This window comes from Eulemur rufifrons, chromosome 2 (assembly GCF_041146395.1).
Source record: "Eulemur rufifrons isolate Redbay chromosome 2, OSU_ERuf_1, whole genome shotgun sequence".
Taxonomy (NCBI): Eukaryota; Metazoa; Chordata; class Mammalia; order Primates; family Lemuridae; genus Eulemur; species Eulemur rufifrons.
The window spans coordinates 39,793,296-39,820,102 of NC_090984.1; the positions used below are offsets into that span (position 1 = coordinate 39,793,296).

General features: G+C 36.8%; 1 protein-coding gene across 2 annotated transcripts in view; it reads right to left on the reverse strand.

The window, feature by feature from the left end:
* The window catches only part of UNC13C (unc-13 homolog C), a 562,886-nt gene that overhangs the window by 518,505 nt on the left and 17,574 nt on the right, over positions 1 to 26,807 (reverse strand). For both annotated transcript variants that reach the window (XM_069459636.1, XM_069459628.1), the window contains exon 2: positions 4,202 to 7,459. In XM_069459636.1, the coding sequence (XP_069315737.1) occupies positions 4,202 to 7,193 (2,992 nt within the window). In that variant the 5' untranslated portion in view covers positions 7,194 to 7,459. The remainder of the gene's footprint in view (positions 1 to 4,201; positions 7,460 to 26,807) is intronic.

Genomic DNA, 26,807 nt, shown 5'->3' on the forward strand with positions numbered 1-26,807 from the left:
TATTTCATAAAAAAACAAGGTACAGAAAAACATGAATACATGCCAGTATAATAATATGTTAAAGGGAAAAAAGGAGTTGTATATGTATTTATGCATATAGAGCATCTGGAACTAATTATCTTTCTCTGAAGAGTGGGAAGAGCTGTCTATTTTACCTTTCACTTTAAATTTTGCTTATGTTTTTAATTTTTGTGTGTGTGTTGGCTGTTCTTTTATTAGAAGGGCATATATTGCATTAATAACTCATACAATTTTGAACACATAGCCTTGGCCTCATTACTGGACCACTAAATCACAATGTTCAATGAAAGGATCCCAATAATTGGTAATAAAAAAAAAAACAAAACACAGGAACATAAAACCTCCCCAGATGATTCTGACCAGCCAAATTGGAAACCACTGCTCTAACATAATAAAGTATCAATCTTAAGAAATTTTTAATACCTTCACAATTTCATATCCTTATTTGGGAGCTAAAATATTCATAGAAAGTTCTATACCCACAGAAAACAAAATGTATGCCATGATAAAAAAAAATTAGTAAATATGCTAATTTCCAATATCACAGTCTCTGTCAGAACAAGAATTTTATTCTTCTGCTAGGAAAATTACTTCAAACTGACTTCGAGCTCTAATTTCAGGAAAAGTGCCCTCAGACTTCAAATACATCATCCTTCAAGCAGCTGTTATAGTCAATATTTGTTACACTCTACAAACCTTGATTTATAACAAGGACCAAGGATTTGAAGTAGAAAAACTGAGAATGAACTATTTCATATCAAAACCTCAGTGTGACAGAAAACTTAGTGCCTTTCATAGTAGTACTGGTTTCTCATGAAAATTCCCAAGTTAAACTAAACCTAGTGGCTGACTCTGTTCTCTATCTTTAATCATGTTTTTCCAACTTAAATCCTAAATAAAACAACCTCTGAAGTGAGTAAGCATATTGCTGGTCTAAACAACCCAAATAACTATCCATTTAATTCTGGATCCTCTACTTACTGGCTCTATAACATTAAGTTACATAAGTTTTCAGCATCTCAGTTTTCTCACCTGTAAAATGGAATGATAATGGAATCAAATTCATAGTGTGATTTTAAGAAGAATGAAAACAGGTAAACTGCCTGGAAAACATGTGATATATAATAATATTGAGTAATAAGCTTTTATCTCTAACCATTAGTCAAGCTCTCAAGACATAAAGTCATAGTCTTAGTAATTAAAGGTCACATTTTGAATTTGGATTTCACGTTGAGCTTGTGCTTTTTATTAAGTATCCTGCCTCCCTTGATTCAAGCATTTATCAAACACATATTAACTTAGAGCCATCTGGGTATAAAGCACCAGTCTAGGTACAGTGCGAATAAAAGGATTAAAAAAATAAAACTTTTTGCCTCTAGATTACATTTTGGAAGAGAAACTAGAACATGCACATAAATATAAGGTGGAAGCCACTGCCAGAAGAGGCAGGTATATGGGGATTTAGAAGAGATAATAGTCAAGTCCAGTTGATGGGTGGTGCAGGCCAGGAGGTGGGGGATCAGATAGACACCATCATGGTGTGGAGTTCAGGCCAACTACATAAATGGTGTCACTCAACAGGGCCCAGCAAAAATGGAAATATTTGACCTCATGGGGAAGTTGCTGACTCCACACACTCTAAGATCTCTTTTCCTACTGGAATGCTGTTCAAGGTGAAGGTTCTTAGAAACACTATCATCAGATATCCACATCTATAAACATTGGGGTTTTCCTGCCTTCTGGACCCAGAAGACTAGAGTTGAACTAAATAATTCAAATGTATGAGCTTATAATTCCATAAAGCAATGTCAAGGGAACAGGATCACACAGAGTTTTACAGCAAGAGCACTACAGTCCAATCTGGCCAGGTGGAGAAAAGACAGCACTGCTACCTAACGATAACTAGGTAGCCAAGGAGAGAAAAATCTGTTGGCATCTGCCCAAAGCACAGTAACCAGATGGCCATGGGCACAAAAACCATCGTGACAATTGGCACTTCACTGGGATGCTCTGAGCAGGGAAGGGGCCTGGAAAATGTCCTTCTTTGGCTGCCCTTCCTTCTGAGGCATATTGGTGGCACAGGATGGGGAAAACTGCCTGACTGCTGCCAAGGGGAACAGAGATGGCCTTTAAAATCTAGGCTACTGCAGCCTCCTGAGTAGTCAATCTGGTACCTTTCAGCAACCAGAGAACACCTTAAAGATGTGGGTGCTGATTTCCTCTGGGACAGACGATATCCAACAGATTCCATTCAAGGTTGGCTCATGGGATAACAACAAGGCAAGCTCCAATACGGTAGAGGGGTCTGAGTCTCTGAAGCCAGACCTCGTATGTCAGGTATATGGCATGAAATTGCTTTATCTGCTTTAGAATTCTTAAGTGGGTGGCATATGGAACACCAAGTGCATGTGTGCTTTCCAAGGTTAATTGCCACTGGATGACTAGGTTTGTTAGCTGTTTAGAGGGCCATTACCAGTAACAATTTACTTTGCAGAGGCTTGCTAATTTGGAATTTTTAAGAAGTTGAAGTAGATGAATTTTTCTGAAATTTATGATCTTGTCCTATTTATGACAGTGGATATTTCACACAGATACCTTAACCAGTTGGGATTAATACATTTATCAATGACATCACAGCACACACACACACAGAGCTTAATCTTAATCTGCCTTTGAGTAGACTTCTCTGAGTCAACAGCAAATAAAATACAATGCTGAACTGCTGGCCTGTATCTCAAAAAATTATCAACTGAATTTCAGTAATAAGGACATCTAACTTTCAAAAATCACTCTGACGTGAGATAGACATTATTCCAAAATGAATTATATTTACATAACATTTGACTACTTTATACTTTTAAATATAGTGGAGAACTATCCTTCTCTGAAAAAAAAAAAAATACCACAGCCAATGCACCCAGATCCCCTTGATTTACATTATTCTTTAAATAAATTACATGGACTTCATTGCTTTATAAGTACTGATTTTTTAGAGCAGCAAACCCTAGTAATTATTTTAATTGTCTTAGGGCTTGAAATAGTTTAACAGTAAAGATTTCTGATTATTCAATAATCTACTCATATCAATCAGAAAATTACTAGTTTAGAGGAGTATCTGATCACACAGCTTTGATAAAGACAAAGAAACCACAATCAGCTACTGACTGCAGAAATTATATTATTATTTGGTAATAGCAAGTAATACTCGATCACATATATATATTTATGAAATATTATGTAGAGTCATAGTTTAGTTAATTATGACAATTCCACAGTCAGGGAATATGTTAATAGTGTGCAATTGATTAAAATTGAAATTATAACAAACTATCCCCAAACTGTAAAATTACTAGCATATAAATAAAATAAATGGTAAGGGATTGGGGTAAGTGCAGATGAAGTTTGGTTGAGAAATAAAAAGTCAACAAATGTATATATTTATACACAGCTACTTTTCAAAAGTATTTGAACCAAAATTGTTCCCCCAGGAAAGTAAGTAAAATTGTTAGAAAGGTATCCTTCTCATTTCCATAATAGGGAAGATATTTGCGCTCTATAAGAAGGTAACTTCTCCAAGAGTAGCTTGTGACCTCAGGCATGGCCTGGAGTCTTGGCTCTATTGCTTTCCCTCCACTGTACCAGTAGGTGATAAAGGAGTCTGTGGTCCTCCATGGGACTGGCTAGGGTTGGCTGTGCAGACTCAACTCTTCCTATGGGCAAGCCCCAAATTGTAGATTTGATGAGAAAAGGAGCTGTTAAGTCTCAGAGTCCATGTTTCTAAATTATTTAAGATTAGCTACATCTTTTTCCCCATCCCTGTAAACTTAATGGAACCAAGTAGACCTCAGGCTGCTACTTAAGGAGATGACCTTTGGTTTCACTCATCTTTCCTTTGACAACTGATACCACAAAGCTAGTTAATATGAAATGGGGTTTGTACCTAAACCTAGCAGAGAAATCTGACCTGCAGTGTTAAGGGTTAAGTTTGGGGGTTATACTAATATGACCCATTTGAAGTACATTTTGACTTTTAAATCTTAAAATCCTTCTCAGAATAAACAGGAAAATTAATTTCAAGTAAACTCTTTCTCCCAAGTAAACACAGAACATGCTCTAAAGAAGCATCCCACCCAATGTTAAAACACAATTAGCTCATAATATAGCATTTAAACATGAGTACCTCCAGCCAAGATCTTCTCTTCCAACTCTGCCATTTGCTTTTTGTAGGCCCTTAAAGCTGCTTCTTTGAAAGAGGGACGGATTCTCTTTGGCTTTGTGATTTCCACTGGCTGTTCAGGAATGTTTTGGTTTTCATCTTCTCTTATTTCTATTTCAACTGATGTTTCAGTTAAGGGTTCCAATCCACATTCACTAACCACATCATCTGCCTGCCCATCATAACCCTCATCTTGTGGGGTTTCATAGGGTGTTTCATATAAAGTGTGATCATATTCCTGCATTTGTTCATCTGTTTCAGTAATACTAGTCCTGTTTTCCAGCTTAGCAAGGACTTGTTCCATCACTTCAACATAATCTGTTTCATTATCAGCCACTGGTTCACTATAATCCTCCTCATCCTCTGCTTTGTAGTAATAGGGCTCCGTGTAGACATCAGAATCAAGTGTGGTACTTGATTCATTTGCAGTTGATTGAGATAATGTCCGAAATCTCCCCATTAAGGAAGAGCCACTGTCCTCATACCCACTGAGACTCTGTGTGCTTTTGTTCCATACAACTTCCAAGGCTGACTTAGCCCTCTGCAGTGTAGATCCGAATTTTGGGAAGCTGAAAGTCTTATCAGAAAGGTCAATGCTTAATCGACTATGCCATGATTTGGGTGGGGCGTCCTCTGAATCATCACTTTGCAATTCACTTTGACTTCGATACATGATGGACAATTGGTTTTGATTTTGGTACAGCTCATTAGAATTAGATTCCTGATAAGAATCATATTGGCCAACCCACTGGCCTTGTGGTTCATTATCCAATCCAGGGCATGGAGATGAGTTGTCATCTTGGGTTAAATCGTAGCTCTCTAAGTCATCCTGAAGGTCACTGTGGCACTTTCCCAAGTATTCTAGGTCTTTATTATAAACATCCAGGTGTTGATCTGAAAGACTGTTTGTGTCATAGTCAAAAGCTTCCTGGGTAGAAGAATCCAAGCCTAAATCAGCTCCTTGCTCTACTTGATTCCATTCCTTCCATGGAGAAAGATCCTCATGCAAAGAGAGCTGAGAATCACTATAATGACTTCGGTCTCCAGAGGCACATACCATGCCATTACTCATTCCACTATCCACAGTTTCTGTGTTTTCAATTTCACTGTGTCCTTGGACGCCCTGAACACTCCCACTTAAACACTGGTCCTGAGGACTGTCATACAAGGTGGGTGTGCCCTCCTGTTTCCTCTGCCATAGTTCCCGATCTGAAGATGACAGGAGGGAGCTTCCATTAGTTCTAATGAAAAACTGATTTTCTGAAAAATCTTCTGAGTAAGACTGACACAATTTGGAAAAATCTGACTCAGAACGACTAAGTTTAGCAGTGAAAAAATCACTCTGTGAATGCCAGAGAGGTGTTGCATCAGCATAATGGGCTGTGCTTTGCTTTTCCATGATATGTGATTCTGGCAATTGTGAGGAAGTTTTATCATAATTTGACTTATTTGAAATTCTGTTGCTATTAGCTGTTTTATTCTTGGATTTTGCACTGTGCGATTTTGAGCTTGGCTTGGAAGTGCCTCCCTTTGTTGGAAACTCTGGCTTGGAAAGCACAGCATAACTGTTTCTATTGAGGTCAGATTCCAGCTCTCCGTCACTGTCATCAGGTGACTGCCAATGGTTCTTCTTGATTTGGGGTTCTGGAGTAGAAAATTTTATATCCATGCTCTCGTATGTCTGTGAGGAGGGTATCCCTTTCTCTTTTCTTTCTCTGACATCATGAGTCAGAATATCTGTTGAGATTCCAATGCCTGTTCCTTTGAGTTTATATGATTTTTTTAAGACAGAATCCCTTTGCTGAGGGGTTTCGAAGTACACAAGTATAGGCCGAGGCTTTGCATTTGGGCAGTCCCTCTGATGTCCTATCCTCTGAGCAAATTCAATTTTAATAGCATTCGGTACATCTGAAAAACCCATTTTATCTATTAGAATTTGGTACACCACACTTTCGACATATTCAAATCTTTCTTCAGGCACGTTTAAAAATCTCAGGCTTGCCTTGCTACCCATGTGCCCTAAGTGTTTAATATAATCATGGATGTCTCTGGTTTCCCTCCGGGACTGGACGAATCCTGTACGCAGCTGTTCGATTTCGCTTTGCACGACCTCCACGCTGCTGGAGATCTCATCGATGGAGTGCTTGAGCGCATTGACGTGCCCTCGCAGCTCGGAAAGTTCTGTTTCGATCTGACTTATTCCCTGAAGTTCCTTGAAGATCATTTCCATGACGTCATGTGTCTGGCTGATACAGCCCGAGGAACTAAATCCCGGCTCCAGGGCATTTGTCTTTGGGTTGCGGGCAGTTCTGTCCAAAGACTTGCTTCTTATACCCCAGGTTTTCTTCATGGTGCTCAGCTCGGAATCTGAGGAGACGCACTCTTGACTCTTCTTCCATTTCCTCAGTTTCCTTAAGGCTCCTAGTTTTAAGCTATGGAGCGTGCGCTCCCCGTCGGAGCTCCCCTCGGAGGGGGCGAGGCTGCTGGAACTCTTCCTGTTGCGTCTCACCGGCATGGTGTGGCTCGACGGCGCCTGGTTTTCTGTACTGCTCCTTAGTTCGTTTAAGGATCCCGAGTAGGAACTCTCGATGGAAGACAGCTCTTGGAGGACAGCCTCATTATCACTGTTGGTTACGCTAATATTTTTCTGTAGGCCGTTGGCAATAGCTACACGGTAACTGAACGTGGGCGAGAGGGAGAACTCTTTGCTATCCTTGTCGTCCTCGGTGGATAGGTTGCGAGCCGATGAACACTTTGCGATCTTCTTCACGGTGCTCTTCAAGGCGTTAGAAATGGTGGGGGGTTTGGTCTGGCCAGCAGGAGGAAGGTCTTGATCCTTTTTCTGCTGACGGTTCTCTCTTTTTTTGTGGGTATTTCCCAATTTCTTTGTAAACATTCCTTTGCAAAGCTTATGGATGTAAGGGAAAATCAAGCTCTTGAAAAAATTAGCCACCATGGAGAGTAAGGAGTGCAAGCTTTTCTGCCCCAAAGAAGTAAACAAGGTATCGGGATGAAAATCTGAAAATCCCAGGCAAGCATCACTGTTCAGATATTCCGTGAATCACTGAAAATAGCAGGAAGGGCAGGCAGGGCAGGCAGGGCTCTGCCACCGTGTCACTGTCCTGTGAAAACCAGAAGCGAAGCTCCATCTATGGAAGATATTCTCTCCTGGAGGAGGGGTTTTGTGAATCTCTCTCATTGCCACATAACTCCATGGAGTATCTAAAAAGAAAGGAATGTTAAAATAAATATCAGAAGTCGATTCTAGATTTATCGCATTTCAAAAAGTATTCATGATACATACGGTGTGAAAATTTGCAGAGGGGGCAGGAGAATATCTGAATTTCAAAACAAATTTACTTTTAAAAAAACTAGTTAAAGGAAATCAGTGCCAATGACTATGTTTATAATGATTTTTACTAAACCACTTATGGGTGGATACAATTGAAATGATAATAATGATTATTTAGAAAACACCAAGTAAAATGACAGGCAATTTAAAAAGCTGTATTTATTTCATAATGTTTCCACTTTATTTTTCTTCCTAAATTCATATTTATTTACATAAACATAGGGATTTAAATTTCAGTATATTCTCCCCACCCCAGGTATTTAAAATTCACAAGTTAATATTATCTATGTATGTAAGACCTTTTCTTATTCAAATTATCTCTTACTCCTTTAGATATTCAATGACTGGGAATTTCTTAAATAATGATTAAATTAATCCAAGTAAATAAATATTTCATATGATTAAGTAAATATTAAAAAAATCTTATATAGCCATCAAATTTGTCAGCAGAATATCATGAGTTGAAAAAAATTAAACATTAAATCAGATTAAGTATCCTAACAACAATAAAAATACAACATAGTAAAATATATTTGAAACTGCAGATGATGATACAATGAAGTTTTGAAAGTCTGTGGCTTGAGTCAGCAGAACTATTCTAATCAACCAACGTAGCCTTGTGGTAATGGCAGAAAACCCATCGTCGGGGTTAGGACCATGACAGGGTGCCACAGATAAAATGAATGTATAATCAAGAACTGGTTGACTAGAGTTCATTCTATGACTGTATGTTTCACAATACAAATCACCACACAACTAAGTAAGTAATATTTATGATGGCTACTTTCTTGAATTATGTGAAGGAAAAAAAAAAAGAAAAAAAGATTACATTTAATTTTACTGATTTGTTAGCACAGTGACTTGTATATGGTAGGAACTCAAAGTTTTGTTGAATTGAATTTATTATTTTATCACTAAAATGTGTCCCAGAATAATAACAGTTGAAAGGCCTTGCTAGTATTGCAGTATATATTTAGTAGATAATCTATTTAATTCATTAAAGAATACATCATACACTACATATTGTTTTAGGACCTTGCTGACTCTCTATCAGCTCCCTCTACTTGGAAATCTGCCAGTATCACTCCAATCAGGCTCTGCAGGGACTTCGGAATACATGGTCTGGCCAGGAGCCAAGCTTCACAAGCGACAGAGAGTGTAAATGAGGAAGGGAGGAAGAAAGAGGGAGAGAAAAGAACTAACCTAAAGAATTCTATGTCTTTTTGTTTTCATGAACTGTCACAGTGTAATTTCTCTTTTTGATACAATTTGGCATTCATTCACAATCACAAACCAGGACCTGTTTTCTACTAATAAAAATATCAAGAAATTGACTCCTGAGTTATATTCAAAATGTATTTATTATACCCCTATGTGACCTCTCCTTGTGAAGAGGAAACTTGGAAAGTTAAGCAGAAGTAGGGTAGATATTAATAAATTATTTTAAAACTAATTTTGATAGAATAAAGTGTTCTACTAATTACTCAATCCAAAATCCTGGATCTTCCAAACCTAGAAACAAATACCTGCTTTTTGTTTAAATGAAAGTAGTAATTCTGTTAATATCTTTGATGTTTTCATACCCAGACCTCCTGCCTGGCATACTAGTTCAGAGATATTGTTCAAGGCAATACTTGTTAAGGACAAATTTGAGCAGGAAAGTTTAATTTGAACTGAAGTCTTGCCCCACCAAACACAAACCCAAGAATGCTGTGTCCATAGTTGCATATATGAATTCACTTGCTCCGTATTCCAACCACACAGAATGACCTGTTATTCACTAAGGGCTCTAACTTCTTTCACACCTCAATACATTTTATGTTGTCTTTGACTAGAGTATCATTCCTACCGACCCTCCCTATCTGTAAAAAGTGTGTTTACATCCCAAAATCATTTGTCCCATGGAAACTTCACCAACCACCCTGAGCTCTTCTCTCTCTTAGTCATGCTCTCCCGTGGCCCAGTTCAAAGGTCATTAGAATTCTTCGGTATTTCAATACATTTCTGCCTCTCTCCATTGGACTATGTCTTCTTTGAGAGTAAAAACTATGTCTTATCCAATTTTAAACATCCTGAACCCAGCACACATAAAAAGCACTCAATTGTTATTGAAATGGCACACCTTTCAGACACTTACTAAATATCTCCACTTGGTTGCTCAAAATAAAACTCCATACAGAACCTAGTAATCTTGAATTACTAATCTCAATTAATGTCATCATAATTATCCACTTACCCAAGACATATATCCAGGAGTCATTCTAGATTCCCTACAATCCATCCCATATCCATACCTGAGATACCTTATCCCACAAGTAATGCTTTAGTTCTGAACTATGTAATTTCTCAGCTGGACTGTTACAACTGCATCCTACATGGTCTTCCTAATGCTAATTTGACCCTTATTTCATATCCTAAATATCCAAAGTTAAGACATTAAAAAATATATAAATCCTGCTACTTGAAACACTACTTTAGCAGTCTTGTTTCCTGTCACTCCCACAAGCACATCCGCCCCAGCCATGCAGAAGTAGTAGCAGTTCCATGATTACCGTAATCTTGCCTCACTCACCAATGTGCATTTTTCCATGCTATTCCTTCTGCTTCTAATTCCTTTCTCTTTCCTCTCTCCACCCACATAAAAACCTACAGACTATCCATACATCTTAGACCCAGCAAGCCATCAGCATCAGCTCGTTTGACCTCCTGAGAGGACAGCACTCCCTCCTCTGCTTCCACAATACCTTGAATGCCCCTTTCTTACGGTAACTCATACAATAATTATGTGAAGTATTTTATTCATGTGTCTGCCTCTCCACTCTGAGAACTCTTGCAAAGCGGGGACCATATTCTATTTAACTTTAAATAGCCATATTACTTGATATATAATAGATTCATATTTGTTGGATAAATGAATATAAGATGAATAAATGGACAAATAATAAACCTAATAAATAAACAGTAAAGGTTTACAAGAAGCTTGAACTGGCTGCACTCAGCGTTAAGCAGAAGCAGCGTGAGCAGAAGGCAAGCACCAGAGACATTCACGTCATGTTCACAGATGGAGAAGCATCTCCCTTGGCCATCTATGCCTAGGAATGCCTACGATGGGGATTAGAAGGTGAGAAAAATGGAAACAGAATGTAGACAGTTTTGAAATTTAGGTTAAAAAGTCCCATTTGATGAGGAGGCACTAATGGTTATTAATTTGCAGTAGGGTCTCTTGGTTCTGATTACCTGCATTAGAATCTCAACTCTGAGATATACTAACTGCATGATCTTAAGAAAGTTACTTAACTTCTCTAATAAATAGTATCTCCTCATAGGATAGTTGTAAGGTTTAAATAAGTTAACACATGTAAAGTTCTTAGAACAGTGTCTAGGAGATAGCAAAGCCCAGTAACTATTAGTTATCTTTAACACTGAGAAGGGTAGTGAAAAGGTGCACGAAGCAATTACAGAAGATTAATCAGGTAGTATCTGATGGGAAAATGAAGGCAGGTAGAAGTGGGAGGCAACCTAAGAATTCTGCCAGGTAGAACATCCTAAAGAAGTCATTGGAAATGAAAGGGAAGATGCCTTCTATCTCCATTGTTCTGCAACAATTCCCTAATATTGAAATCTCATCTTCCCAGTTACCAAGTTCCTACTGTGTATGTCTGTATGAGAGAGAGAGAGAAGGGGTGGAGGGAGAAAGCCAGAGAAATATAATCCCATCATAAAACGATAGCTGCCTTAGGGAAAGAGTTGGTGAGTTCAAATTACCAGCTGTGGGATTTTCTTCAGACAGGGGCCTGGGATAGAGAAGGAAGCTGACATTTAATGAGCACCTGTTTCAGAAACTTAAATCATTTCAGTGATCCTCAGGGAAACTCTTCGAAGAAGGCATTATTATGTCTATTATGTGGATGAGGAAATAAGAATTTCAAAGAATAAAAAGATATGGCCAAAAAACACACAGCTAAATAAAGCAAAAAGATAGCTTGGTCCTTAGTCCTGTAGTTTATAAAGTGATCATTTTTGTGTAGAGTGAATATTACCAGAGTCAACTGACCCATGTCCCTAAACCCACTCTATTCGAACTCACACACCTACTCTCTTCTCTGAAGTTCAATTTTTTTAAAAAAAGAAATATGCCAGATCAGGACAAAATTAGCATGGGTGAGGGGTAGCTGGAGGGTGGAATGGGGACCAGGATACCACAGTATCATTATCTGATTCTCAACTAGTTGAATTCAAAAGCTCACGCTTACCCTTCAGTTGTGCTGACTTTACACGACCACACATTATTTTTGGTAATGAACTTTAGGGATAAAATTTAAGGTTTTGGGAAGAAGATCATTGAGACAGATTAAAAACCTAGACTATTTTGTTATGAGAAGGCTTAGTAATAACATTTGATATCTTACTATGTGCCAAACACTGTATATGCAATTTTAAAAAATTCATCTCATTACATTCCTATTAATAATTGTATGAAATAAGTATTAGTAGTTTCCAGATAAAGAAGCTGAGATTTGAAGTTTTTGGAAACATGCCTTAGGGCATGCAAATGACAAGCAACACAGCCTTGACTCTGAGCCCCAGATTTGGACCCCAAGTGTGTGGCCAGAACGCTGACCAAGTGCCTTTACAAACAGGGGCTTTCAACACAGCATGGAAGAAAAGCAGGGTAGCTGGGGATGCAAGGGCAAGGCAGACACACAAACAGCCAGTGAGGGGCCACAGGGATTGGCCAGAGGGAGCAGGTAGCGATGGAACAAGTTGGAACAAGGCAGATGATGGGCAAATGAGTTGTCACTAAAAATATAGTTTTACCTAGGAAAGACTCTTACAGACATTGGCCTAGGCAAAGAATTTATGAAGAAGACCCCTAAGGCAATCACAGCAACAACAAAAATAAATAAATGGGACCTGATCAAATTAAACAGCTTCTGCACAGCCAAAGAAACAGTCACGAGAGTAAACAGACAACCTACAGAATGGGAAAAAATTTTTGCATACTACACATCAGATAAAGGACTGATAACAAGAATCTATTTAGAACTCAGGAAAATCAGTAAGAAAAAATCGAACAACCCTATCAAAAAGTGGGCAAAGGACATGAATAGAAATTTTTCAAAAGAAGATATAAAAATGGCTAACAAACATATGAAAAAGTGTTCAACATCTCTAATCATCAGGGAAATGCAAATCAAAACCACAATGAGATATCATTTAACTCCAGTGAGAATGCCCTTTATCAAAAAGTCCCAAAACTATACATGTTGGCGTGGATGCAGAGAGACAGGTACACTCATACACTGTTGGTGGGACTGTAAACTAGTGCAACCCCTGTGGAAAGCAATGTGGAGATACCTTAAACAGATTCAAGTAGACCTACCATTCGATCCAGCAATCCCATTATTGGGCATCTACCCAGAAGAACAAAAGTCATTCTATAAAAAAGACACCTGCACCCGAATGTTTATAGCAGCACAATTCACAATTGCAAAGATGTGGAAACAACCCAAATGCCCATCAATTCATGAATGGATTAGCAAAATGTGGTACATGTATACCATGGAATATTACTCAGCTATTAGAAATAATGGCGATATGGCATCTCTTTGGTTCTCCTGGAGAGAGTTGGAACCCATTCTATTCAGTGAAGTATCCCAAGAATGGAAAATAAGCACCACATGTACTCACCAGCAAACTGGTTTCCCTGAGTGCACATTTGGGAATAACACCAATTGGGTATCGGACAGAGGTGGGGGCTGGGGGGAGGGGATGGGTGTATACCTACTTGATGAGTGCGATGTGCACTGCCTGGGGAATGGACACGCTTGAAGTTCTGACTGGGGGGGATGGGGTGGGGGGAGGGGATGGGTGCACACCTACATGATGAGTGCGATGTGCACTGTCTAGGGAATGGACACAATTGAAGCTCAGACTTGGGGGGATGGGGAGGCATGGGCAATATATATAGCCTGAACTTTTGTACCCCCATAATGAGCTGAAAAACAAAAAATAAAATAAAATAAAATAAAATATAGTTTTAAAATGCATCTTCTAGAATGTCTTGATCGGGTCAATGAAGATTTGGACCTGTTTTATACATAATTTTTATACTAAGGAGTAAAAGGACTATAAATATAACATGGCTGATGGTCCCAGGGATAACTGCTGACAATGAAAATTGCTGAACCACAGCACATGAAATGTTTTGGTGAACTGTTAGCTTTTTGCCTTATTTTAAGGCAAAAACTATAGACAAACATATATTAAAATATTTCAGCAAAAATGATCAAATCAGAGGGTGATTAAAAGTTTTATCCTGAGCAAATACCACATGTTCTCACTAATAAGTGGGAGCTAAATGATGGGTACCCACTGGCACAAAGAGACATATAGGACACTGGAAATTAAGAAGGGTGGAGAGTGGGAGGGGGTGAAGGATAAAGACATACCTATCAGGTACAATGAAGTGCAATTAACACTGTCCTGGTGATGGGTACACTGGAAGCCCTGACTTTGCATTACACAGTGTATCCATGTAACAAAAACATTTACACTCTCTTAATATTTTGATATAAAAAAGGATTCTTACAGACAAAACAAGTTTTATCCTGAGCAAATAGATTTAAAAGATTAAACAGAACCATTTCCCCAAGAATGAAGGCTAAATGACTCAAGCATCCTCTTTATTCTAACTAATCAGATATTTTGTCAATTTCTTCATCCAGCTTTAACTCACATACATTCTTTGCTCACACCCATTGCTGCTACTTCAAGAGTAAACAATGGCATTCAATACTAATGCTTCCATGGCACTTTATGATCTATAAAGTACTTCCGTGTGCATCATCTCATATGATCTCCTTGGTCATGCAGTAAGGACACCATCTCCAGTTTATGCTTAGGGATGCTGAGTCTCAGAGATGCTAAGGTAGTTTTCCAAGTCTCCTGATTGTAAAGTCCTTTTGCTGTAATAATTTACATTCTCCTTACTTTAGACATTGAATACTACCATAGCTTATGGACCCCCTAAAGTAATATTCTCCACCATTCCAAACCATCCCATGAACTGAGTTCCATCTAATTTTCTTTAAACAACATTCTCTTCTTCTCATTTCCCCACTATGGATGATTGTATACCCTCTATTCTGGGCCACTTCATCGTTCCATGGATGTACTAAGCTTACACTTTCATTGTTTATTCTTAATTCTGCCTGGAATGTTTTCCACCAAATCTTCCTAATCATTCAAATGATAAATCAAAACTCAGTTTTTCTGCAAAAGTTTAACTGCTTGGTCATCTTCTCTTTTTATTGTAATCGTTATAACCTGAACCATGATATTTAGTCCTTAATTATTCTTCTGGATTGCTTATCAAAGGTACATGTTTTTCCATTTTTTTTATTATTATGCCAGACACTGTCTTGAATGCTTTGGACAGACTACTACATTAATATTTGATAGTAATCTCTGCAGTAGGTACTGTTATTAATCCCCATTTTACAGATGAAGAAACTGAGAGCCTGAGTATAGAGCCCAAAGACACACAGCTGGGAAGTGATGTAGGTAGAATTGCAACCCAATTTGACTGGCTTTAGAGTCCTTTCTTGTAAACACCATATTGTACTACTATCCCCAGGAGGGCCAACCTTAGGGAAATAGGTTGTCGCCTATGTAGTGTGTTTGAAGAACTCCCCCAGCCCAAGAAGAATCTATACTACTTTTCACTATTAGAGTTTTATTCCTTTGGTTAAAATTTTGGTCCTTGTTAGAATGCCATTCTCACCAGGGGTCCCTATATTTTAAGGTTTATCAGATACTTTGTACTTAAGCATAAATGGTTTGTGATAACATCCCTCAAAACTAGGAGGAGAATAGAGAGAACACAAAGGAGCCTGGGAATGGGAAGAGTCACTCCAAAGGGGCCAAGTTGGAGGATAGTCCAGAAATGAAAGACTGAAGAGCCTAGAGTGAGCTTTGCCTATTATTGCCAGTGTGCACTACCTTGGCGTGGCCTGGCCCTGTTTCCAGCTAAATTACACACTCCTTGATGATGAGAGCTGTGCCTTTTTCACTCTTTGCAATGTCTGCCCATCACATGCACAGAGAGCAGAGAATAGGTACCTGTTTGCAGGTGAGCAACTTAGAAATATATCACTCAAGAGCCAAGTTTTGTGTTATGAGTTTTTGGTTTTTGTTTTTATCCTCAGAAACAAACCCCCCTTTTTTTTTCAACAAAATCAGATGTGGAAACTCAATGAATATAATCGAAAAAGTGGAGCTCTTTCAGTTGAGGTAAGGGAGCAGGGCTAGAGTCCCACTTTACCCTGCTGCTTCTATATAAATTGCACCCAGTATAACCCCTCTGCAGAATCCTAGGTGTTGGGGAATATAGTTTCAACAGCACTGATCCTCAAATTGTGCAATTGTGCATAGCATGAAAGGGAAGCCTAGGAAGGTCAAAACACTTTGAGTTCACACAACAGAGCTGGAACAAATATGCAGGTCTTCTGCCCTGAATTCACCGTTTTCCTGTGCGCTGTGCTGCTTTTCCTCTAAAGCAATCACATCCAAGGGTTGGCATCTTCCTGCTGTGCCCGACATTCTTTGATAGGACAATCTAACTCTATCCTTAAATAATTTCACTTTTACTTTAATTCTCTATAGTTAATGTCTGCAATTTTCTGCAATGGCAAAGTCTTTTGAGATTAAAAGAAATTTCTGAAAATAAAACCTGTGAGTAATTTTGACATGTGTTAGAATTTTTACTAGAGAGTTAAGCTGTATAAAGGAAGGCCACTGAGGAACACCACCATCCTAGAGCAAAAGTTGCTACTAGTTCAAATGTTTCCCACATCTTCTGTCCCACCAAGTTGGACACGTTACCACCTGAGTGTCCTGTGCCAAAGCAGGGGGCCTGTATTCCTGTTAAAACAAATTACCTGTCCTCTGTGCTTCCTAAGGACTTATTGCTCTCTTCATCCTAATGGAAAAGGTCTGCTCAGTCTTCTGTATGTTAAAAGGATTAATCTATATCCTTAAAACACCACTGCAAGGTAAAATATCACTCTCATTTTAAAGACAAGAAAAAAACCAGACTCAGAGATACTGAGTGACTTCCTCAAGACTTAGTCAAGTGAGAGAGTTAGGATTTGAACAATTTCTGTGTGGTTACCAAACCATACTACACCATACTGTTTAAGTGGAATAACATCAATTAAGTCGAGGAGCATTTCCATCCTTGATGAGTAGTCCGATATATACCATTTATCACGTTGGGGGGAGGGGAGACGTGAAGGGAATTTAAGTCAAACTATCTGTTCTGAATCACAGCTCTGCCAAGCACCAGTTGTGCACATTGAGCAAATTGTTTAACCCCTCCGTTTCTCAGTTTCTTTGTCTGACAAATGCAATAATAATGGTACCAACTTCCTCATGCTGCTGTAAGGGTTAAATAATCAGAACGGTACCCAGAACATCAGAAACACTAAAAATGCTAGCTCTTCTTATTGATAAGTAATAAGATTCCCATTTGAGCATACCTTTCATCCATCCCTGGTCCTTTCCCGACTGCAGGGCAGCCAAGAAAGCCCCACAGTGACACATCCCCTCTCTGTGTTCATTTAGGCAAATCCAAGTTGTCCAACACATTTTTCGAGGTATAGTAAGAATCACACTAATTTTGAAAGTTTGTGAGTAAAATAAAAATCTATAAGGTTACATGCAGTTAAGTGTTATTTCTTTTCAAATATTATATACTCTAATGGAGTAGATAACAAACTAATGGCAATAATTTTATCTGTGTTTTATTGATTTTAAGAAACACATAGTTTCACATTTTAACATTTCTGAATCTGGGATTGGGACCACAGAAATTTCATTTTCCTCTCGCATAAACCACGAGCGATACGGTCTGTTTCATGGAGGTGTTTGTGGGATACATGAGATGATGTGGTAATGACAGTGAACACATCATTTCTTGCTGGGGCACACTGTTTGGGTTTATTACTATCCATTGTTTTCCTTATGTCTCCCTCTCCTAACCTGACAGAATGTTATTTAAGTCAAAACTCATGAAGACAGTCAGAGTGTCTTTGTAAGCTGAACTTTAGACCCAAGTTAAGCAATACCTCCCCTGCAAAAGTCTCCCTGAAGGCCCATCAGGAGTTAATACACGCTCTCTGTTTGGCTCATTCGATCATCACAGATACCGTCTCCAAAGCATATACACACTTTTACTATACTCTATTACATGCAATATAGCATACAACATGGGGTAATATAATTGCTCATTTTTGCGTTTGCTTTTCCTAATGGAATGTACCAGGGTGACTGATACTTAATAGCTATGTGATTACTTTTCACTGGAAAAAAGATAATAAGTTTATAAATAAATTGAATAAATTTATCAAAACTTGTCATGAACTATCACTCACCTGCTCAACCACAAAGTGAACTTGACCTAAATGTTAGTAGGCTGGAAGGGAAAGGAGTTATCCTCCTCTTAATGCAAATCTATTACCCTTTTTTTTTTTTTTTTTTTTTTGAGACAGAGTCTCACTCTGTTGCCCGGGCTAGAGTGAGTGCCGTGGCTTCAGCCTAGCTCACAGCAACCTCAAACTCCTGGGCTCAAGCGATCCTCCTGCCTCAGCCTCCCGAGTAGCTGGGACTACAGGCATGCGCCACCATGCCCGGCTAATTTTTTGTATATATATATTTTAGTTGTCCATAGAATTTCTTTCTATTTTTAGTAGAGACGGGGTCTCGCTCTTGCTCAGGCTGGTCTCGAACTCCTGACCTCGAGCGATCCACCCGCCTCGGCCTCCCAGAGTGCTAGGATTACAGGCGTGAGCCACCGCGCCCGGCCCAAATCTATTACCCTTGTAGATGAAAGAATTATTATACAAGAAAGTAAAGTTCACATTTATAAAATTTTATTGTATTTACATAAATTGCCTATATAATATTTCAGCCAAAAATCTTTTGCTAAAATTACATTAAATATATTTACAATAAGAAATTATGAATATTTCTGGCAAAGTGGTACATTGATTAGATACTTGCATGTCTAATTTATGAAGTCTAAAGAGCTGTACACCTTGGTGTCTCAATAAAAATCTTTTCACAAAATATTTTTTATAGATGATTAGGTGTTGCTAATTCATTTTGCCTAGTTTTATTACTTTTGATCTGTCCATAGATTCACTCTAATGAAAAGAGCAGATCCTTAAAAGCACCACACTCTTTAATAATTAGCGGCAATTTCAGACTGATTTCTAACCGTGGTTTTCTAAGACCTCTCTGAAGAATAAGATGCTGACTTATGAATTTTATGAGTGTTAAAACCACTTGACAATCTAAAATTGGTTTCACTTAGACTAAAATTTGCTATAGATTTATGCTATATTATGGTATAATAATATCACCGTCTGCACGTTTATATGACTTAGCTTTCAATGTATGTCTGTACATATTCTCTTGCTTGATGCTAAGAATAGTTAGAACACTTAGCCACGTGGGGAAGGGTCATTATCTCCAGAAGATCAAGTTTTGGAAAAGTCAGTTGACGTGTTTAAGGTCACAGAGCTAAAATCTAGTAGTGCTGTCTTGTGGAAACTGACTCTTTTTATTATAATCAGAAGCTGTTCCTGACCCTCTGATATCTTTATGACATTTCTTAAAGTCTTTGGATCCTTCTTTGGGACTCTATTTTAGGAGGCATACTTTATTCTAACTTATAACTTCTCCCTCAGAATTATCATCTCAAGCAATTTGCCTTTCTTTGAAATAAAGAATATATAGTTGAAGTCCTTTAATTTTTCTGGCAAAGTATCGGGTACTCATTACATACAAAAGCTGCAGAACACACATGCTTTTCATATGCCTATAGTCCATTAACCAGGACAGACTGTGTCCTGAGCCTTGAAATAAGCCTCAATAATTTTCAAAAAGTTGACATCTTGCAAAACATATATTGTGACTGTAATAAAGGACAAGTAAAGAGCAATGCAAATAAAATATCTAGAAACACCAATATTTTGAAATTAAACACCATTCTTCTAAATAACCCATTGGTCAAAAAATAATCACAAGGGAAAATAGAAATGTTTTGAACAGAACGATAATTTAAAAAACAACTTATCAAAATTTGTGGGAAACAACTAAAGATAGTACTTAAAGAGCAATATATATTCTATCATCTAAATTTCACCTTTATACCTACATGATGAGTGCAATGCGCACTGTCTGGGGAATGGACACGCCTGGAGCTCTGACTTGGGGGGATAGGCGGTACATGGGCAACGTATGTAACCTGAACTTTTGTACCCCCCATAATAAGCTGAAATAAAAAAAAACGAAGCTAGCAAAAGAGTAAATTAAGCACATAGCAAGAAAATAATACAGAGAAAAAATCAAAAAAGAGCACTAAAATTATTAAATTCCTAGGAAAGCCAATGAAGAAAATAAAAGAAATGCAAATTACCAGTCATAGAAATGAAAGAAGGGGCATAAGTACAAATCATACAGACATGAAAAAGACAGTGAGAGCACTGTACAAACTTTATGTCAATAAATTCAATAATGGATAAAGTGCAACTATTCCTAGAAAATCATAAATTGTAAAAACTAACTCAGGAAGAATCTCTCACTCTCCCTCTCTTTCTCTCCATATATATATATATATATATATACACACACACAGATAAACATGTATCTTATAATAATACATGAGATAGAGGATAAATTTTATATGTGTGTGTACACAAGTGCACACACGCAAACACCTTTCATAAAGTTAGTTCCTGGTAGATTTTTTTCATTAGAGAATTCTAGCCAACGTTTAAGAAAAAAAATATTAATTTTACACACACTTTCAGAAAATAGAAGAAGGAAGGCTGTCCAACCTACTTTATTTTGGGCACAAGACCATGATCTCAAAACTTGAGAAACATATTATAAAAGAAGAAAAAATCTAGCAGCCTGAGCAAGAGTGAGACCCCGTCTACTAAAAAATAGAAAGAAATGATTTGGACAGCTAAAAATACACATAGAAAAAATTAGCTGGGCATGGTGGCACATGCCTATAGTCCCAGCTACTCGGAAGTCTGAGGCAGAAGGACTGCTTGAGCCCAGGAGTTTGAGGTTGCTGTGAGCTAGGCTGATGCCACGGCACTCTAGTCTCTAGCCCGGGCAACAGAGTGAGACTCTGTCTCAAAAAAAAAAAAAAAAAAAAAAGAGAAGAAAAAATCTGATTAATATCCCTCATGAACACAGATGAAAAATCCTTCACAAAATATTAGCAAATAAAATCTAGAAATGTGTAAAAAGATTAATATATCATGATCAAGTATAGTTTGTCCCAGGAATGTAAGGGTGAATTAGTTTTCAAAAATCAGTCATGTAATTGACTATATAAAAAAGAATAAGGGAGAAAATAACATATAATCACCTGCATACATGTAAAGAAAAAAGTCACTTGACAAAATTCACATTCATGGCACCACAAATTTATTACAAATGATCAACAAGCATTTGAAAAAATGTTCAACATCACTAATCATCAGAGAAATGCAAATTAAAACTACAATGAGATCTCATCTTACACCTGTCAGAATGGCTACTATTGAAAGTCAAAAAATAGTAGATATTGGTGAGGATGCAGAAAAAAGAAATTGCTTATATACTATTGGTGGGAATGTAAATTAGTACAACTTCTAAGAAAAACAGTCTGGAGATTTCTCAAAGAACTAAAAATAGAACTACCATTTGATCCAGCAATCCCACTACTAGTTATCTACCCAAAGGAAAAGAAATCATTTTATCAAAAAGATACCTGAACTTGTATGTTTATCACAGCACTATTTATAATAGCAAAAATATGGAACCAACCTAAGTATCCATAAATGGATAACTGGATAAAGAAAATGTGGTACATATACACAATGGAATACTATGTAGCCATAAAAAAGAATGGAATCATAACTTTTTGCAGCAAGGTGGATGGAGCTGGAGGCCATTATCTTAAGTGAAACAACTTAGAAACATAAAGTCAAATACTGAATGTTCACACTTATAAGGGGGAGCTAAATAATGTGTAAACATAGAGTGTAGAATGACAGATATTCAAGACTCAGAAGAGTGGGGGAATGGGGGGTGGTGATAAGTAACTTAATGGGTACAATGTACATTACTTGTGCAATGGATAGGCTGAACTGTCAGGCTTCATCACCATACAATGTGTCCAAGTAACAAAATTGCATTTGCACCCCTTACATTTGTACAAATAAAAATTTCTTAGCAAAACAGAAGTAAATATCATCACTCTAATAAAATAAACATCTACTAATCTACAGTTAAAACCTACAACTAAGCTTATAATTAATGGTAAAATATTTAATGCTTTCAGATAGAGATCAAGCCTAATATGCCTACTCTTACCACGTGTGTTCAACATTGGAGGATTTACATAATTCAATAATGCAAAACAATGAAACAAAAAGCATAAGCATCATAAAGGAAAAAGTCAAACTAGCCTTCCACAGTTGACATGATTATTTATGAGAAAATCTTAAGAAACCTTAAAAATGACTGTTAGAGCAAAAAAGTGAATATAGCAAGTTCACAGAACAAGCTCACTATATATAAATCCATTCTATAAAGCAATTATGTTTCTCACTATTAGCAGCAAAAAACTAAAAAATAAAACCTGAAAAATTTTAATAACACAAAAATCAAAAAATTCTTAGAAATAAATTTACTAAAATATGTGCAAGACCTCTATACTGAAAACTATAAAATATTGCTGAAAGAAATTAAAGAAGAATGAAATAAAGGAAAAGATGTTCATAAGTTGAAAGATTCATATTATGTCAACTTTCCCTAAATTGATCTATAATGTAACAGAATCCCAATCAAAATCTCAGCATGTTTGGTTTGAGGATTTGGAAATAAAATACTAAAATGTATATGGAAATAAAAAGAATCTAGAATAGTTAAAACAATCTATAAAAATAACAAGATTGGAGGATTTACATTAATTAATTTGAAAATTAGTAAATAGCTGCAATGTACTTGTAATAGACATAAGTGTACACAAAGAGATCACTGGAACAGAAAGTCCAGAAATAAACGCACGTGTATAGATCACTTTAACGTTTACAAAGGTGCAAAAAATTCAGTTAGGATATTTTTAACAAAAGATCATGAACAATTTGATAAACATACGGGAAAAATAGGTTATATTATATATACAGAATTAATCTGAGCTGAACTAAAACCATAAAGCTTTAGAAGAAATATAAAAAAATGTTGTCACAAAATTAAGGTATAGAAAAATCTCTTAGAAGTACAAATAAGCACTAAATATAAAAGAGAAATTTGATAACTAGGAATTCACCAAAATTAAAAACATATCTTTTTTGAAAACCACTAACAACATAAAAAGGCAAGACATAGATTGTATTTGAAATACATACCTCTCTCTCTCTCTCACACACACACTTCCACAAAAAATCTACAATTAAAAGACAAAACAATATAAATAAAAACCAGCAAAAGATGTGAACAGACACCTCACCAAAGAAGACATTCAAATGACCAATAAGCATATGGAACTGTTTTCTACAACATTAATTATAAGGAAAATGAAAGCTAAAAATAAAAATGAGATACCATTTTATACAGATGAAAATGACTAAAATATCTAATGACTGGTTATATCAAATGCTAGAGAGGATGTGAAGCATCTATGAATTTTTATACATTGCAGAGGGCAGCATAAAATAAAATCACTTTAGAAAATGTTGATTTCCTATAAAGTGAAACCTACACTTACCCTGTGATCCAATAATTGCATTCTTAAGTATTTGCCCAAGAGAAATAGAGACATATTTTCTCAAATAAATGTCTACTAGATTTTTTATGGTAGCTTTTTTCATAATAGCCAAAAAATGAAAACAAAAGTCCATCAGGAGGAGAATAGATATGCAAATTATGGAATATTTGAAAAATGAATCACTAATCAGCAATAAAAAAAGAATGAACCACTATTACATGTGAATCTCAAAAATATGCTGAGTAAAATAAGACAGATACAAGAATACATACTCTATAATTCCTTTTATATTAAATTCAAAGCAAGCTAATTTATAATAAAAATTATTGCTCATAAAGGGTCAGGATTGACTTGAAGCAGACATGAAAAAACTTGGGGGCAACAGAAACACTCTGTGTCTTAATCAGGGTAGTGTTTTCATTTTTAAAATTCTTGAAATTAGAAACTTGAGATATGTGCATTTCCCTGTAAACCTTAGTCCAGTAAAAAATATGTAAGTAAGCAAATACAAACATAGCATGTACTTTAGTAAGGGAAATAGCACATCAGAAGTAATTTCCTGAAATGGCAGAAACTGGTTATTTGTTGTATTAAAATTAGGTCTTATTTTAGTTGCCCCATTTAGTGCCACTTCAGAGAATACAACACATAGAAAAAGACGTTGACCTGTGCAAATAAAGACATAAGTTTAAGGTTCTAAGCAGAAAGACAGCATGTTTAGGAAACAGAAGGTCCTTTTGACATTAATCCTCAACACAAAGTCTAGGCTTCACCTCTCCAACCTGCTTTGAAATCCTCTGATACAGAAACACCTCCTTGATTAAAGACAGGCTAAAGTTGTCCAAGGGTTCAGTGTCATCCAGTTGGAACAACTACAATGAGTATCCAGAAAGATATCTGTTCCAGTACTGTACGTTTGCTGTACATCTCTAGGATACAAGAATGCCTCCTTTCCAAGGATCACATCTGCTGTACTCTTTGACTATATCACCTCTCACCACCTTTAGGACTATGCCCTAGCAATTATCTCTTCATTACATTGTCAGTCTCATTTTCTCTACTGGGTCCATCCAACCTAAACAATAAACTTGTTCACATCTTCCCTATTATAAATAAAAAACAAACAAATGAAAGATGCCTTCAGCCATCCTTTCAGAGTGTTACTTCCTCAGGCTACTGCACCTCCCACCTAGCTCTTCAAAACTATACTGGAGACTTCTCTCTCTATTTCTTCATGAGTCCATTCCTCTCCAACCTCTTGCCATTCAGTTCCAGCCCCAGAATTTTACTGAAATTTCTCTTTTATTGGGCATGAACAATATTTGTATAAAACCTTAACCTTCCCCAAATTATTGCTGCTTCTGAAACCATTAACCACTTGGCTGTCTTTAAATCACTCTATTTCCATGACAGCACGGCCTGTTAGAGCCTCTCTCTGACCACAACTATGTCTATCTGGGTGTTCATGGGATAAAAACCGGGCCAATAAGTATCTCTCTCTTGGGAATTCGGAGTTGGAACATGGAGACTTTCATCAAATCTTTTCAGGCATTTCAACAAGAAAGTGACATAAAATTGTGACCTGGGCAGTTAAACGTGAGCCTTGTAAAAGTAGGGCAGTGGAAACATTTTCAGAAAAAGAAAAGAATGCATACAGGAGGACAAAAACAGTAATGAGAGACCAGATGGCCACAGAGGGAATGGCTACCTTTGTTTCTGATTGATTTCTAGGTCGAGGTCTGGAGCCATTGTGAGTTTTGTCTAAAATGTTATTACATAAGATATCAATTTAAGTAAGTTTTCTTCTTTACAAAGAAGCCATAACTTCACTGGCCTCTATTCCTCCTCTTGGACTTTTCCCCCCTTTCTTCTCACTATCAAATTAATGTGTCTGCATCTATCTTCTCTTATGTGCATTAATTCTTATTTGTCTATTGACCAGTTTGGTCTAAATGACCATGAACATCACAAATTTAATATTTGCAAATTCGTCTTCACCCATGAACTACAATGGTTCCTAAATTTCTCATATATTATTTATTAACAAAACCAATATTCTCCTAGTTCTACAGACTAGAACTCTAAATTCTTCCTTATTGACTCCATTCCTTTGTCTCATATTTCTAACCAGTATCTAAATCTTATGGTCCTTCACTGTACAATTTTTTTCATTCCATATACCTCCTTTTCACTTCTAAAGCTACTCTCTTAGTGAAGGCCCTCATCAATGTTCACTTGAAGTCATCATCTTCTCTTAGGAAAAATATTTGCAAAAAATTAAACATTTTTATGTAGGTTCTGAAATATTTCACTATTGTACTATCTACTTTAAAAAACACAAATTCACTAATCCTCACCACACATTTTTACACTTGACTATTGATGTGGCTTCTTAGCTGTTCTCTCTTCACTGACTGTGTCAAACCCTAGATGAGCCCTTGTTTTGTAGTAAAAGTGGTAATTTTAAATTTTAATGAATGTTGCACAGAGTAGCAACAAACCAGGACTTAGATGCTTATGTAATTGGTATCTTTCCTCCTTTCCCTTTTAGAGTATTGGATCCAGTGCAATTCATTCTCCTCACACAATGGAACTCCATTTGATTCTAATTCTTGGTTGAGAGCCAATTACTTATGTTTCCAGGCGCTCAGGCAAAATGGGTGTGGCATTTGTAACTAAAATTTAAATTGGTGTCACACTAAACAGAGCTGTAATTTCATCCTTTACCTTCATCCCAGGGCTCTTTTTAAGTAAATCACTAAAAAAATTATTTCAAAAAGCCTAATAGCAAGAACACCACTTAAATTTTTCATTAAAGAGAGAGTACATTCCATATAATGATAGATAATACATGCCCCAATAAAGAAGTCAAATATCAGGTTCAGTTCTTTAATATCTTTTGGTTTTTTATTATGTAATACCAAGTTATACATGTAAAGTCTCTTTGGTTTAAAACTAAAGCAAACTTAGCATCACCCAGCTCTTACTTCAAAGAATATCTGAGAATAAATAATCACAACAGATGCAATTGATAACTTGATCTATGACAAGTCTAGACACCAGTGTAATTGATATAATAGGAAGAAATTAAGAAGGCAATATGAAAATGTTTACATCTATAATCACCACAGGGTTAAAAATATACAGTGTCTATCCATCCAATACCCTTTGTGACAAAGGAAGGTAAACCCTCCCTTCCATAAAACTACGTTAAGATAAAGGCTCAGGTTTTGCCTGTATTTGTCTGGTCCCCTGACTCGGCCCAGACCCTTTGCTTAGGCCTTGACTACAACCATAGAGCAAAGGCCCAGAAAAATTCTATAGGAATCAGAAAGACCATTTTTTATACCCAGGGACCATAATCTGCTCATTTTTATAAACAT